This window comes from Melanotaenia boesemani, chromosome 1, assembly GCF_017639745.1.
Source record: "Melanotaenia boesemani isolate fMelBoe1 chromosome 1, fMelBoe1.pri, whole genome shotgun sequence".
In the NCBI taxonomy this organism is placed as follows: domain Eukaryota; kingdom Metazoa; phylum Chordata; class Actinopteri; order Atheriniformes; family Melanotaeniidae; genus Melanotaenia; species Melanotaenia boesemani.
In genome coordinates, this window is record NC_055682.1 from 906,542 (window position 1) to 923,790 (window position 17,249).

The following is a 17,249-nucleotide window of genomic DNA, read 5'->3' on the forward strand; positions in this document are numbered from 1 at the left end:
CTGTGGACATAAAGACCGTCTCATTCCTCACTGTGGACATAAAGACCGTCTCATTCCCCACTGTGGACATAAAGACCGTCTCATTCCTCACTGTGGCCATAGAGACCGTCTCATTCCCCACTGTGGACATAGAGACCGTCTCATTCCCCACTGTGGACATAGAGACCGTCTCATTCCTCACTGTGGACATAAAGACCGTCTCATTCCTCACTGTGGACAAAAAGACCGTCTCATTCCTCGCTGTGGACATAAAGACAGTCTCATTCCTCACTGTGGACAAAAAGACCGTCTCATTCCTCACTGTGGACATAGAGACCTTCCCATTCCTCACTGCGACAGGTGGACATTAGCTCTTACCCAGGAAGTGTTTGTCGGTACGAAGTTTGGACGGGTCCAGAAAGAACTCGATGAAGACGTAGAAGGCGAAAACCAGGACCAGACAGACACCCAACAGAGCCGAGACCACACTGTGGAGGAAAAACCTGCAGGAGACAGAGACAGTACTACACACTGAGTACACAGTACTACAAACTACATGTCGTACTACACAATACTATACGACTAGACACAGTACTATACACACTTCTACTCAGTACTGCACACTGCTAAACAGTGAGCATACAAATTAGTAGACAGTACTACAAGTATACAGTACTACAAACGGTACTACAGACAGTACTACAGAGCAATAATACAGACGGTACTACAGACAGTACTACAGAGCAGTACTACAGACAGTACTACAGAGCAGTAATACAGACGGCACTACAGACGGTACTACAGATAGTACTACAGGCGGTATTACAGACGGTACTACAGACAGTACTACAGACACTACTACAGAGCAGTAATACAGACGGTAGTACAGACAGTACTCCAGAGCAGTAATACAGACGGTACTACAGACAGTACTACAGAGCAGTACTACACAGAACTACAGAGCAGTACTACAGAGCAGTAATACAGGCGGTACTACAGACAGTACTACAGAGCAGTACTACAGACAGTACTATAGAGCAGTACTACAGACAGTATTACAGAGCAGTACTACAGACAGTATTACAGAGCAGTAATACAGACGGAACTACAGACAGTACTACAGAGTAGTAATACAGACGGTACTACAGACAGTACCACAGACAGTATTACAGAGCAGTAATATAGACGGTACTACAGACGGTACTACAGAGTAGTAATACAGACGGTACTACAGACAGTACTACAAAGCAATAATACAGACGGTACTACAGACAGTACTACAGAGCAGTACTACAGACAGTACTACAGAGCAGTAATAGAGACGGCACTACAGACGGCACTACAGACGGTACTACAGACAGTACTGCAGACGGTACTACAGACAGTACTACAGACAGTACTACAGAACAGTAATACAGACGGTACTACAGACAGTAGTACAGAGTAGTAATACAGACAGTACTACAGAGCAGTACTACAGACAGTACCACAGAGCAATATTACAGACGGTACTACAGACGGTACTACAGACGGTACTACAGACGGTACTACAGACTGTACTACAGAGCAGTACTACAGACAGTACTACAGAGAGGTACTACAGACGGTACTACAGAGCAGTACTACAGAGCAGTACTACAGAGCAGTAATAGAGACGGTACTACAGACAGTACTACAGACAGTACTACAGAGCAATAATACAGACGGTACTACAGACAGTACTACAGAGCAGTACTACAGACGGTACTACAGACAGTACTACAAAGCAATAATACAGACGGTACTACAGACAGTACTACAGAGCAGTACTACAGACAGTACTACAGAGCAGTAATAGAGACGGCACTACAGAGGGCACTACAGACGGCAGTACAGACGGTACTACAGACAGTACTACAGACGGTACTACAGACAGTACTACAGACAGTACTACAGAGCAGTAATACAGACGGTACTACAGACAGCAATACAGACAGTACTACAGACAGTATTACAGAGCAGTAATACAGACGGTACTACAGACAGTACTACAGACAGTATTACAGAACAGTAATACAGACGGTACTACAGACAGTACTACAGAGTAGTAATACAGACAGTACTACAGAGCAGTACTACAGACAGTACCACAGAGCAATAATACAGACGGTACTACAGACGGTACTACAGACGGTACTACAGACTGTACTACAGACAGTACTACAGAGACGTACTACAGACGGTACTACGGAGCAGTACTACAGAGCAGTACTACAGAGCAGTAATAGAGACGGTACTACAGACAGTACTACAGACAGTACTACAGAGCAATAATACAGACGGTACTACAGACAGTACTACAGAGCAGTACTACAGACAGTACTACAGACAGTACTACAGAGAGGTACTACAGACGGTACTACAGACAGTACAACAGACAGTACTACAGACAGTACTACAGAGCAGTACTACAGAGCAGTAATAGAGACAGTACTACAGACAGTACTACAGAGCAATAATAGAGACGGTACTACAGACAGTACTACAGAGCAGTACTACAGACAGTACTACAGAGCAGTAATACAGACGGCACTACAGACGGTACTACAGATAGTACTACAGACGGTATTACAGACGGTACTACAGACACTACTACAGAGCAGTAATACAGACGGTACTACAGATAGTACTCCAGAGCAGTAATACAGACGGTACTACAGACAGTACTACAGAGCAGTACTACACAGAACTACAGAGCAGTACTACAGAGCAGTAATACAGGCGGTAGTACAGACAGTACTACAGAGCAGTACTACAGACAGTACTATAGAGCAGTAATACAGACGGAACTACAGACAGTACTACAGAGTAGTAAAACAGACGGTATTACAGACAGTACCACAGACAGTATTACAGAGCAGTAATATAGACGGTACTACAGACAGTACTACAGAGTAGTAATACAGACGGTACTACAGACAGTACTACAAAGCAATAATACAGACGGTACTACAGACAGTACTACAGAGCAGTACTACAGACAGTACTACAGAGCAGTAATAGAGACGGCACTACAGACGGCAGTACAGATGGTAATACAGACGGTACTACAGACAGTACTACAGACGGTACTACAGACAGTACTACAGACAGTACTACTAGGCCTGTCGCGATAAGCAATAAGTCAATTAATTGAACGATAAGAAAATAAGAGCACGATAAGTTTGCCGGCCGCGATAATTTTTATTAGTCCCCACTTTACCATAAACTGTGTATGACAATAGGTTTCACTATGGAGTATTTCGACTCAACGCTCTGGTTTGTTGCGGAGTGATCTCTCTGGTGTCATACTTGACTGCAGCATGTTGCAGCACGAGCCGGTAAGCCGCATTTGTTTTGCAGGGCTGCCAACACGCAATGGCCGTGAGACTTGCGCATTTAAGTGGCTTCTCACGCTCTCGCGCTAAACCTCCGATTCTCATGCTAAATATGTAAATAAGTCGAATGGAGAAATAATAGATGCAAGCACCTCCTCTTTTATCATTTCGCTGCTCCCCACATGTAAGCAGAACACACACATTCTAGCTTACGACGTCAGTACAAAGCCCCCACTTCCTGGTCTACCGTAATAACCCCTGTAATCCGCAGGCACATTACGCAAATAGAGTCAGCCTATATACTAGCTTATTTGACAAAATACACATTAAGAGCAATGCCGGCTAATCGAGAGGTTTGGGAGGATTCCCAGTGGGTCGCATTACTTTTGGGCCGGTGTCCCGGCGTATGTGAAAAAGGCGCTTTTATTTATTTAGTTTATTGACCTTTACAAAAGGGGTACTTGCATTATTATGGCATATGTCATTATATTAGTTGAGAATGGTCTCAAAATGACACATTAGCGCTTTGCGCAATATTATTGTTTATCGCGATAATTTCTGAGAAAATTTATCGTACAGCTAAATTTGTTATCGTGACAGGCCTAAGTACTACAGAGCAGTAATACAGACGGTACTACAGACAGCAATAGAGACAGTACTACAGAGCAGTAATACAGACGGTACTACAGACAGTACTACAGACAGTATTACAGAACAGTAATACAGACGGTACTACAGACAGTACTACAGAGTAGTAATACACACAGTACTACAGAGCAGTACTACAGACAGTACCACAGAGCAATAATACAGACGGTACTACAGACAGTACTACAGAGCAGTACTACAGACAGTACTACAGAGAGGTACTACAGACGGTACTACAGACAGTACAACAGACAGTACTACAGAGCAGTAATAGAGACGGTACTACAGACAGTACTACAGACAGTACTACAGAGCAATAATACAGACGGTACTACAGACAGTACTACAGAGCAGTACTACAGACAGTACTACAGAGCGGTACTACAGACAGTACTACAGAGCAGTACTACAGAGCAGTAATAGAGACGGTACTACAGACAGTACTACAGAGCGGTACTACAGACAGTACTACAGAGCAGTACTACAGAGCAGTAATAGAGACGGTACTACAGACAGTACTACAGACAGTACTACAGAGCAATAATACAGACGGTACTACAGACAGTACTACAGAGCAGTACTACAGACAGTACTACAGAGCGGTACTACAGACAGTACTACAGAGCAGTACTACAGAGCAGTAATAGAGACGGTACTACAGACAGTACTACAGACAGTACTGCAGAGCAATAATACAGACGGTACTACAGACAGTACTACAGACAGCACTACAGAGCAGTACTACAGACAGTACTACAGAGCAGTAGGCCGCCAGCGCTGACCTGTAGTTCTGGCTGCCTACACAGTTGTTGAGCCAGCGGCAGTGGTGGTCGAACTCAGACACACATTTATTACAGGCGCTGCAGTGCTTCGACTTCGCTCCCCTGGAACACACACACACAAGAACAATGGTTAGCATTGGTTATCACACCAACTTGATAATTAGTGCAACCATGCTGGTCGACCCGCTGTGCACCTTCATTTAAAAGGGGCGGAGCCAACAGGTGTGTGTTACTCACACGTCCACCTGGCACAGGTAGCAGTGGCAGTTCTCGATGACGTGAGCGTGCTTGGAGCGGTCGAACACGGGAAGCGGACCTCTGCTGCTCTTCATCTTCACGTTGCGGTCAGCCGGGTCCACGGAGACGGCCATGACGTGAACACACAGGTGACAGGTGAACATGATGCCGGTACACTGGAGCTCAGATCAGGAATCTGACATCAGGATGGAGCTGTCATAGCAGTCCCCCAGCATGTCCCCACATGGACACCAGGGACATCTGAAAACCGCATCCTCTGATGATGCCTGAGCTGGGCCTGAGTCGTCTCCGGACCGGACTGTGGTTACGATGTTCTGTTAGCTCAGGAAACTGTGACAACGTAACTGGTCTGAGCTCCAACCAGAGAATGTTCTTTGTTAGCTTAGCAACACCAGGAATACCAACAGCTTCCTGGTCTACCAACGCTCCAGAGAACCCGTCCTGCAGAGCAAGATGGTGGACATTTCTGGAACTTTAAAACAATTTAAACCTAAAAACAAAACAATCCATCTCCGATACAGCCGTTTCCACATGTACGGTTCTGCTGTTTATATTACCTCATCATCATTATTACTACAATGTTCTATAAACTGCCTGGCCAAAAAAAAAAAGCTTTCAGTCTGATTTCTGGTTGGACCTCCTCCATCTCCGACTCCAGCAGCTTCTCTGCGGCATCGATTCTAGAAGCTTCTGCAATGTCACATTTATTTCCATCCAGAGTCGCATTGATTTCTCTCCATGATCTTTTATTGATGATGGAGAGTCCGATCACTACACAAAGCCTTCTCCAGCACATCCCAGAGGTTCTCCATGGGGTTCAGGTCTGGATACATGGAGGCCAATCCATGTATGAAAATGTCTCCTGTTCCCTGAACCACTCTTTCACAGTCTGAGTCTGAGCCCCAGATGGAATAACCTGTTCATTTAGAATATTCAGGTACCAACTGATCTCATTCTTTGGACACAAAGTTGCTGAACCTAGACCTGAACCTAGAGCTGAACCTAGACCTTACCAGCTGCAGCAACCCCAGATCATAGACTGCCCCCACAAGCTTGTACAGTAGCACTAGACATGATGCTGCTTCCCTTCATCCTCCTCTCTTCTTACCCTGATGCTCCATCACTCTGGACCAGGGTAGATCTGGACTCATCAGACCACATGACCTTCTTCCATGGTTCCAGAGTCCAGTCTTTATACTCCCTCGAGACCTGAAGCCTTTTCCTCTGCTTAGCCTCACTGGTTAGTGGTTTCCTTCTGACTCCACAGCTGTTCAGTCCCTTAAGTTCCTTCACATTGTTCATGTGGAAATGTTCTAACTTTCACTATTAAACATGGTCCTGAGTTCTACTGCTGTTTTTCTTCCTTCTGCTTCCACCAAACACTGAATCACCATCATTCAGGATTTTTCTGACCACGTTTCTTCCTGGAAGACGATGGTTCCCTCCATCCTTCCAGTTTTAATGATGGTTGGACAGTTCTGAACCCGGTTCTAGTAATTTCTGCTTCTCCTGAGATGTTTCCTCTGCTTGATGATCTGACCCTTCCGGACCAGTCTAACATCTTCTCTCAGACCAGGATGTGTCTTTCCTCATGGTTGTTTAAGAACTGAGAAGCTGCTTGTTGCATCAGTTGGAGTTAAATAACTTGATGCAGCTGGAAGTTTATCACCCTGCAGGAATCATCCAATAGACTCCACTACCACCACCATCATCAAATGGAATGTTTCAGACCCTTGAGCATCAGCAGGTAGATCTCAGGTGTACCATCAGCACACCTAGCCAGCCTCTGATGACGTGCACACACACAGGAAGGATACGATGTAGCCCGCGGGGATCCAGTGGGCAGGCAGCAGGGGCACGAAGACGCCGAGGCCGGTGACAGCGAAGTAGATGTAGAGCGTCCAGGCCAGCAGCTGGAAGGGGTGGGGGGGCCAGGTCCACCCGTTGGTCCGGGAACACAGAGGAACGTCTGCATGCGGTGGAACGCCCTCACCGACCGGCGCCGTGCGGTTCGGGTTCCTGCTGCACACGTCCATCCTGCACACGGAAAACACAGAAAAAATCAAACCCTTCATTTCAACCCGAGTCCATCTTTCAGTGTGGTTTTATACACACACCTGACTTTCCATCCATCCACTCGTTAAAGCAACACAATACCACAAGCCTGGACTTTTGTTTGGACGGGAGGGGGGCTTGGGGCTGCTTCTGGAACTGACCTGGATGGTCTACGTGCAAAGTATCCAGAAATAAATAAATGGGCCTTATTTTTAATAAAAAAAAAAAAAGTTTTTGAAATCAGGACCTCTGTTCCAGTTAATCTATCAGCTCTGTAGGTAATTCAGACCATATATGAACAGCTGCCGTCTTGCAGGCTTTCAGCAAGACCTGGTCTAATGTGGCCAAAGTCCCCAAAGAGTAGAGGAACTGGTCTTTTTATCACTCATCACAAGCTAGCTTCAGAGACGTCTTCTTCATCCATGCTCAACACCGGAGTTTAAAAACCGATCTGATGGTCTTACCTTTAAATGAATGCACGTCCCTTCTGACTACATTTCTCCTCCAATCCATGTGCAACGACATGTGCACACACAGGTGAGCACACACCCACCAGCTGACAGGCAGAGTGTGTGTGGTGTAAATTACAGATGATAACCAGCTTCACTAACTTACCCTCCGTCCAGCCGGTAAAGCTGACGTGGCGTAGTTTGGTGGCAGTTTTATTTAACGTTTACAGCTATTAATTAGCATCTCTGCTCTACACACCGATCTCAAAGTCAAAGTCAGCTTTAAAGTCAGTTCCGCAGCATACAGCACAAACAGAGAAATGCAGTTATGGTTCTCTCAAACGTTGGTGCATGAAATCCAATAATAAGAGCCAATCAACAAAACAAGTTCTATCACTGAGTAAACAGGATGGGGGGGCGTCAGAGTCCGGGGGGGTGGAACAGGGGCAGAGCAGGGAGAGAGTTCAGCATCCTGTCCCTCAGTCTGCTGGTCCTGGTCCTGGTCCCGGCCTGCAGGCTCCTTGCTGATGGCAGCAGGCTGAAGAAGCTGTGTGACGGGTGGGCGGAGTCTCTCTCCATGCAGAGGGCTGTACAGGTGGAGGAGAGGTGGAGGTGTTTGCAGGGAGGGGACCCGTGTTCAGTGTGGTGATGCTGGATGTGTTCCTGCCAGCCTGAACTGTCTGTGGTCTCCTGGTCAGGAAGTCCAGCAGCCACAGTGAGGCGTTAACTCCCAGCTGGTCCAGTTTCAGAAGGAGCTGTTGGGGGACGATTGTGTTGAATGCTGAACTGAAGTCTATGAACAGGATTGTGAGGTTGGAGTCTTTGTGTCCAGATGTGTGAAGGCTGTGTGGAGGACAGTGGAGACGGCATCGTCGGTCGAGCGGTTGGAGCAATGTACGAACTGGAAGGGGTCCAGGGAGGATGGGAGGACAGACTTCATGTGCTGCAACACTAGCCGTTCGAAGCGCTTCATAAGAACGGGAGCGAGGGCTACCGCACGGTAGTCATGGAAACAGGGATGACGGTGGTGGTTTTGAGGCACGTGGGGACGACAGCCTGGCTCAGCGAGATGTTAAAGACGTCCATGAAGACATCCATGAGCTCCCCAGGCCCTCAGCACACAACCAGGTTTGTTATCAGGACCAGAAGCTTTGGGAGCATCGATCCTGCTGAGTGTCCTCCTCACACCGTCTGGGGACAGCATCAACACCTGTTCTCCAGGAGGGGGCGGAGACTTCTGTGCAGGTGTGCTGTTGTGTGCCTCAAAACATGCAAAGAAGTCATTTAGCAGAGAGGTGGAGCTGTCACAGGTCTGGAGGGGGGGTTGTAGTCCCGTGATGGTCCCTCGCCACAGGCTCTGTGTCTCTGAAGCGATCCTCCTGGAGTCCTGCTTCTTGGCCTCTCTGATGCTACGTGATGGTCGGCCCTCCTCATCTCCTGCTCTGAAGGCAGCGTTTCCAGCCTTCAGCAGCCTGTGCTCCGCCCCTGTCAGCCATGGCTTCTGATTGGCCCGAACAGTGATGATCTTAAGTACTGTTACATCATCAGTGCACCTGGTGATGTAGGCAGTGATGACATATGTATCGTCCTGGAGGTCTGTGTTGTTGTTGTAGGTGGCGCCCTGTTTAAACACACTCCAGGATCAGCCATCTGCCCCCACCGGCCCTACCTGCTGCACACCCCCCATCATCTGCCCCACCTGTACACTGCTCCTCCCCCTCCCCCACCAAACTCAGCTCACAGCCACCCTGCACATCTACACTTCTTTGGGTGGGTTCGCAAAACTATCCTGTTTTACGTCCTTACACTGGAATATTTAAAAGAAAGTAAGTCAACACAAGAAAGACGAGCTGCACAGAAGTAACTTGATCAGACTGTTAATCATAATCGAATCCTCACAAAAAGAGCTTATTACCGAACTACCATGCAAACTGACCACGACTACAGCCCTGCTGCCGCGGGTGAGTCAGATGTGTCGGAGGTGGATGAGGGAACTGAAAAGATCTCTGATGACAAAACGCCAATGCCCAGCCCTAGTCCCGAAAAGCTTAAAAGAAAACATAAAAAAGACAACAAAACCCAAAATAGCGCTTCAAATGAACATATCCTCAATGCTCTACAAGCTCTCATCAAGATGCACGTCTGACCAGATTTGAACGTAAAATGGAGGAAACTGTACAAAATGTGAAGGAGAATAAAGAAGAAGTAAACAAAGTGAAAGTTTTAGTAGCTCAACTCCAGAAAGAAAACGATACCCTCAAGCCTGGAGCATGCTCGATATAAAAGAAGGTGGAACCTTCGCCTTATCGGACTGCCCGAGAAAGAGCAAGAGGAGACAAAAGAGGAAATCATTGGCATTCTCACACGTATTCTACCAGGACAAGCTCCACCAAACGGTGGATCCGGCTCATCATTTGGGAAGAAGAAATGATGCTGCTACAAACAGGACGCCCGCCCGGTGATTACCCAGTTTGCTCTGCGCTCCATCCGCGACGGAGGAGATCTAGAGACGCTAAAGTCTGTGAGGACATGGGCACCCGCTTTAAAGAAGATTTCTCAGAGGACCGAGAGGCACGGGCCAAATTATGGCTGAAGGTTGAGGAGGCAGAAACGAGAAGAAAGCCTGACTCAGAGAGTTATGCTCTTATTGAAGGTAAAAGAATAGACCAGTGAGATGTCTGATAGAAGGATGGGTAAACCTCAGTGAGCTTGTATTATGTTGGCTTCTGATTTAAATGTGTTTTTGAAGGACTACATAATCATTCCTGCACTTTAAAAGTTGTTCTCTTTTCCTTAAGGAAGTCTTAATTCTGTTTCTGGAGACTAATAACATTACATGTAATGATTACAAGCTCTTAGCCTCCTGCTACGCTAATCGTCTTAAAACCATCCTCACAAAAACTGTAGCTGAATATCCTGCTTTTATAAAAGGACGCTACATCTCCAACCATATTAGACTCGTCCTGGACGTGGTGGACCACAGGAGCCTAATCTCAGAGCCTCTTTCTGTTTCTTGATTTTTTTAAAGCATTTGACACCCTGGAACATAACTTTTTATTGACAATTCTTAATAAATTAGGATGTGGTGATAATTTCTGTAAAATAATAAAAATGACATCTATAGCAAACAAACATCCTGATCTTCTCAAAGGTGACTGCTAGACTCCCTGAATTAAAAACTGGGGAAATGGAATTAGAGAAAAAACAATGCAATAATAAACTGATCTGTAGCACTCAAACAGAAACTATTTACTGAGTTCATTATCCCAGGGAGGCACTTCTGAACCACACTACCCCTAATAATACTATTCATAAATACAGAAAAGAAACTCCATTTAAAATAATAACTACTGCCCTGCTGTGGCAGTAAAGAAGCGGTTTCATTTTGAAGTGGAGTCGTGTGTTTTTGTGGGGCGAGTAGCGACACTATAGAACATTTATTTTTCTCTTGCCCATTTTCCATAAAATTCTGGAAAGAGGTTGTTACCTGGTTTAAAATAGGTCATGACACTGTGTTATATTGAAGATATCCCCCACAAATGCCAAAAACTACTAAATATAGTTTTCCTTCTAGGTAAATATCATACCATTGTAAAAAATGGAATAATAGTGCCCTTCACCCTATTCACACATGACTGTTTTGCTATCCATCCCACAAACATGGTTCTGAAGTTTGAACTTCTACAGAGCCACCATAGAGAGCATTCTCTGTCTGAGTGTGGGACGGGAGCTGCACTGCACACGACAGGAAGGTCTTGGCCCGGGTGATGAAAACAGCACAGGGGATTGTAGGGAGTCCTCTCCCGCTCCTGGACTCAATATACGACAGCCGGGTCCAGAGAAGGGCCAGTCGTATAGCTGCAGACCCACCCACCCAGGACACGAACTGTTTGTACCTCTTCCCTCTGGAAAGAGATACAGAAACATCAAAGCCCACACCAACAGACTGAAACACAGCTTCTTCCCCAGAGCTGTGAAATCCATCACCCCATCCTGCCCCTCACAACAAACCAGGTGAGGAAAGAGTTCAGGAGCATCAAGGCAGGAAAGGCTGCAGGTCCAGATGGAATCAGCTCAAGGCTTCTCCAGACCTGTGCAGACCAGCTGTGGGGGATAGTAGGTCACATGATCAAACAGAGCCTGAAACTGGGGACAGTTCCACAGCTGTGGAAATCATCCTGCGTGGTACCGGTTCCAAAGACCCGAACCCAAAGGACCCCAACAGCTACAGGCCGGTGGCACTGACATCCCGTCTGATGAAGACCTTGGAGAGGCTGGTTCTTGCCCATCCCCGGACCCGCTACAGTTGGCCTATCAGCCTGGTCTTGGGGTGGATGACGTGGTCATCTTCCTCCTACAGAGATCCCTCCTCACCTGGAAAAGGCTGGCAGCACTGTGAGAATCAGGGTTTTTGGTTTCTCCACCATGCAGCCCACGAGAGACAAGTTGGAAGTCACAGCGGTAGACCTCCGTCTCACAACATGGATCCTGGACCACCTCACCAACCCACCACAGTATGCGAGGACACAAGACTGTGAGTCTGACAGGGTGGTCTGCAGCACGGGGGCCCACAGGGACCAGTTCTGGCTGCCTTCCTCTCCATCATCCACACTGCTGAATTGTGTGTGAAGTCTGCAAACCGCACCTACACAAGTTCTCAGATGACTGCAGTCGATCCAGGTTTCATGTGCTGGTGCCAGCAGAACCGCCTCCAGATCCATGCAGGGAAAACCTGGTGGATTTCCGCAGGTGTGAACCCCCTCCTCCAGGCACCGGTGAACATCCAGGGAACGGACATGGAGAGTAGGGCCCGGCCGATATGGATTTTTTGAGGCCGATATCGATTCAGATATTTGGCAGAAAAAAAATCTGATAACCGATTAATCGGCTGATTTTTAAAAAAATATATATAAAGAATAAATTAACTTCATTTTTGCTTAATTAACACTTACACCAACAAAAATATGAATTCCAGGCAGAACATTTTACTGCTTCACAACATTTTGTCCTTCAGTATGTTTAACTGTACAACAGAAGAATTTCCAAAAACATGCAACAAAGCTGGAAAATTAAAATATATAACCTTAAAAAAAGTCTATCTATAAATTAATTGTATAAATGAATGGTGAATTCATTAAATAAATCTTGTTTTGTAATTCTTGCTGATGCAAATTAGAAGTAGGTTAAAGTACAGGTAGATAAATATTTATAAGGTGTTCGCCTTATATAACAACATGAGTGAATTTAGCTAAACATTATGCAGCCTTCTGATGCCCTTTAATGTTAAATGACATTTTCTTTACTCCAATATTTTCTTTGCCATGACATATATCATGGTCTCTATCATATATGAACCAAAATAAAACCAGATATGTTTTTCTCAAATGTCAGAAAGACGTCATCTTTGATAGCGTTGTGTTTTATATATAATGGTCACCATGGTCTGGCACTAACTGTAACACAGAGTCGCTGTTACAGCCGCTCACGCTAGTATTTTCTGACAAAGTAAAACTAAGACATGACATCATGACGGTGGTGAAGACAGACTGTAATGTAGGGCTGCACGATTATGACCAAAATAATAATCACGATTATTTTGATCAATATTGTAATCACGATTATTAATCGCGATTATTCACTGTGTTTGGAAAAACATGTATTTTTATTGCACCAATTATAAACAAACTACTTTGCAACAATTTTTTGTGAAAAAGTAAACTTTAAATTAGAATAGATGATAAATAATGCAATAAATACATTTACCATTCATTTTTGAGAAGTTAATGTAAATTTTGGGGCTACAAAAGATGCTAAATCAAGAGCCGTTTAGATGCCAAAAGAACCGGTTCTCTGAAAAGAGCCGAACATCCATCACTAGTAATGGATGCTAGTGTGGGAGGGATGTTGTGAGAAAGGCAAACATTGAAGAAAAGACAACATAAAAATGTTTAGAACAGTAAAGAAATAATAAAAATTTAATTCTTCAGTCAATATTTTCTTTGTTTTTTAAGTTTAATTTTATTAAGTGTAATGTTTTTTTTAATTAGGAGTCTGCAACATGTCACAACACTTTTTAAATGTTAATGTCGACACTCTTCATTAATAAACATTAATATCTGACGGTAAGCCAGCGCGGGACCAGCCAGCAGCAGTTATGTACGTTTCATTTTCAGCCTGGTCATGAAACAGATCTTCTGCTCTGAGTCCAGCTGCTGCGTGAGGACCAAGCCTCTTCTGAGTGCTTCTGGACGGGGGAGGGGTCGGAGCACCCCCCCCTTGTTGAAGAGTGAACTATACGCTCTTTCACGTCAGTCTCCAAAAGTCTCCAATATCACCAGAAAAAGTCGTTAGATTAGTCGCTAGTCGTTTTTTGAAAATAAGTCGCTAGAGGTGAGTGAAAACTAGCAACACTGAGTACAACTAGCTGCCGACTGTAAAAGGTGCACGCCCTTGTTCTTTAGGCAGCTTAATGAAGCTTTGGCCTCGCGTTCGCCCCCTGGTGGTTGGCCGACTGCAGGTTGAGAATGTGTGTGATCAGAGAAGCAGCAGAGCTGCGTTTTTAATGTAAATATCGCTGACGATCAGGTTCATTTAATTGTGGCCACCAAAATCGTGATCACGATCAAAATCCGATTAATTGTGCAGCCCTACTGTAATGTTAATAAAGTTTTGGAGCTGCAGTGAGTAAAGCTCCTCCCCTCTGCATCCACACCTCTCCTCCTAAAATACGCCTCCACCTGCAGCTGACGGAGTGATGGACGCTCGTTCTGGATGCTCAGATATTTTATACACTTATGGTATTTCTGCAGCTACTGGCTACTGAGCTAATGCTACGCTAGTTTGGGATAATGTTATTGCTAACATAGGGGGGAGAGCCTTAAGCTAATTTAGCACAACTTTAGCAATGCAGCATAAATAAAAAGCTACCGACACAACGAAACACGCGTCACTCGTCATTACACACGGTAACCAGAGTTAAACTGAAACTGGAAACATGCTGAGTCATTAATTGTGCAACATTCCTTCCTGCCTTATATTCCCCTTTACTTCTTTCCTTCCTTCCATGGGGAACATTAATCCCAGGTTGGACAACCTAATCTGGCAACCCATTACACACACCTGCCTACCTGTGTTTTAACAGTTTTTGGGTCGGGCTACTGCTTCTTGACCAGAGACCAGAAACATTCTTCACAGCTCTCAGAGACCAGGCTTCATTTCTTCATCTATAGGACACATCTGCCCCCAAAAACTCGTCCTCTCACCATCCACCACCACCCTGGACGGGATCTTCTAGGAAGGCCCCCCAAATAAAGAACAGTCAAGTTTCAGGAGCAGAGCCATCATCCTGCTGTCATGACACTAAGACTGGATAAATAAGAGCTACCCATCACACCCATCTGTCTGTCCGTCAGGTTCACACCTGACCGTAACACAGACTGATAAAGATGTGACTGACCATCATCACCATCACCTTTTTCAGCAGAAGAAAATCGTCCAATCAGCACAGCGATGAAGAAGAACCGGAGCGTCACTGGTGTTACACCAAAATCGGTGACCCATCAGAAACTGTGACCATAGGGGTCGACAGCGTACATTTCTCTGCATGTACGTCTGTAAAGTCTATAAGAGGGTTGACCAAAGTCACCATTTCCATCAGAATGTGTGACTTCACTGTAACTGCATTATACTGAACCCAAAGAAATACAAACCACGAATGCAGTCTTCAACCATAATTATTGGATCATTATTCATGTTCTGACATCAGTTAGTGAGCAAGCTCCAATCTCTGACAGAAGTGTGTAAATGTGTGTTTGCTTTGGCACATCAGATTCCAGATGGACATGGTTAAAAAGTTCACCCCTCTTATAGTCTGGACTCATCTAATATAATATGTGACCCTCACATAGCCAGGATCACACAGGTCGCCATTTCTGAGAGCCATCATAATGTATGACTTTAATGTATCTGCATTATAATCAACTCAGGCTTAAATACAAGTGTTTTCTAAAACTTTGCTTGTCTTCTGCAGAGAAATGTACACTGTCGCCTCTTGTGGTCACAGATTCTGATGGGTCACAGATTTTGGTGTAACACCGGTGCACACGCTTCCAGTGCTAGCTCACCTGGTTAGCTCGGGTTAACGGGTCTCGTGATGGGGACCGGCCCTCCGCTCCTCATCTCATCCTAGAGTCGGGGCCTGAGCGGCAGCGTGGCCTCTGCTTCACGCCGGACCCCGGGAACCGGGCTGAGCTTAGCTGGATACCCGGAACGTACCGGCCCAGCTCTTAACTTACATCCATTCCGTCCACACACAGGACCGGGTTAGACCCAAGAGGCTGGTTCTGAGCGCTTGGTCGCGGAGGGGCGGGCCGGTTAGCGTGCTAAGCTGCTATATAAGCTACAACCATGCTAACGCCGACCGACATCACAGTGATGACAGCAGACAGAGGACCACACAGCGGCTCAGAGCTTTAGTTTATAACCTGGAAGATTATCCTAACGATTTAATATTTAACGGCCGACTTTCCTCCAGCCTGTTGTTTTGTTAGCTTAGCTGCTTCTCCCACTGACACCGCGCGGTCCCAGTGTCGTACGCCGTCTCCGTGGCAACCCTCTAGCTCCCTTCTTATTGGTCAGGAGGGCTGACCACGCCCACCGCCTGTTACACACTGATCTGAGAGCAGCTTTACAGTGACAGCTGTATTAGGGGGTTATGTCCAGCAGAGGACAGCAGACCCACAACCAGCAGACCCACCAGCATCTCCAGACTGAGACATACACCCTGTCAGCAAATGAAAGACTAAAATAAAACTTTGTGACACAGCACTGTTTAAGAATAAAGAACAAACTTTTTACAGAGCAGCAGCATCAGCACAAAAATAAAATGCTGTGATGTGCTCAGGGGTTCTGCTGTAGTAGACCTACCAAAGAGAGGTGTTCCGAGTACAGACTGGGACCCAGCAGGTTCCTGTATTAATGTTAACTGTACCATGTATAACCCAAAATCCATCTGTACATATGAAGGCTCAGTACAGGATGGCTCTGTTAGAGACGGCCCGGGGGCGGGATGGCTCTGTAATGGAGGGCTTGGTACAGAACATCTTGTTCATGTAAGTCGCTTTGGATAAAAGCGTCTGCTAAATGACTGTAGAATAGAATAGAATAGAATTACAGGTTGGCTCTGTAAGGGACAGTACTTTTTTGTGGTTTCACAGAAAAAACTAGGACAGGTGCCAGAATGTCTGATCTGACCTAAAAAGGGTGGAGTTTTATACAGTGCAATCCTCTGATTGGTCAAAAGAATCATGTGGACAAAGCAGGAATAGCTCCATGTTTAATTATAAGGTGGAAGGCGAGACACTGCAGGTGAATGGAGCAGCTATCACCAGGAAACTTTTCTGCTTTAGTCCTCACACACAGGATGTCTCTGTAAGGGACGGCTCGGTACAGGATGGCTCTGTAAAGGATGGCTCGGTACAAAATGGCTCTGTAAGGGACGGCTCGGTACAAAATGGCTCTGTAAGGGATGGCTCGGTGCAGGATGGCTCTTTAAGTGACAGCTCGGTACAAAATGGCTCTTTAAGGGACGGCTCGGTACAAAATGGCTCTGTAAATGATGGCTCGGTACAGGATGGCTCTTTAAGTGACAGCTCGGTACAAAATGGCTCTGTAAGGGACGGCTCGGTACAAAATGGCTCTGTAAATGATGGCTCGGTACAGGA

At 45.8% G+C, this 17,249-nt stretch overlaps 1 protein-coding gene across 1 annotated transcript in view; it reads right to left on the bottom strand.

The window, feature by feature from the left end:
- Nucleotides 1-16,120, bottom strand: part of zdhhc1 (zinc finger DHHC-type containing 1) — a 56,946-nt gene extending 40,826 nt beyond the window's left edge. The window contains 6 exon segments of the mRNA XM_041990648.1: nucleotides 358-482; nucleotides 4,766-4,867; nucleotides 5,003-5,178; nucleotides 6,841-7,060; nucleotides 7,141-7,248; nucleotides 15,651-16,120. Of these exon segments, the coding sequence (XP_041846582.1) occupies nucleotides 358-482; nucleotides 4,766-4,867; nucleotides 5,003-5,178; nucleotides 6,841-7,059 (622 nt within the window). The 5' untranslated portion in view covers nucleotide 7,060; nucleotides 7,141-7,248; nucleotides 15,651-16,120.
- Nucleotides 16,121-17,249: the final 1,129 nt, after the last annotated feature.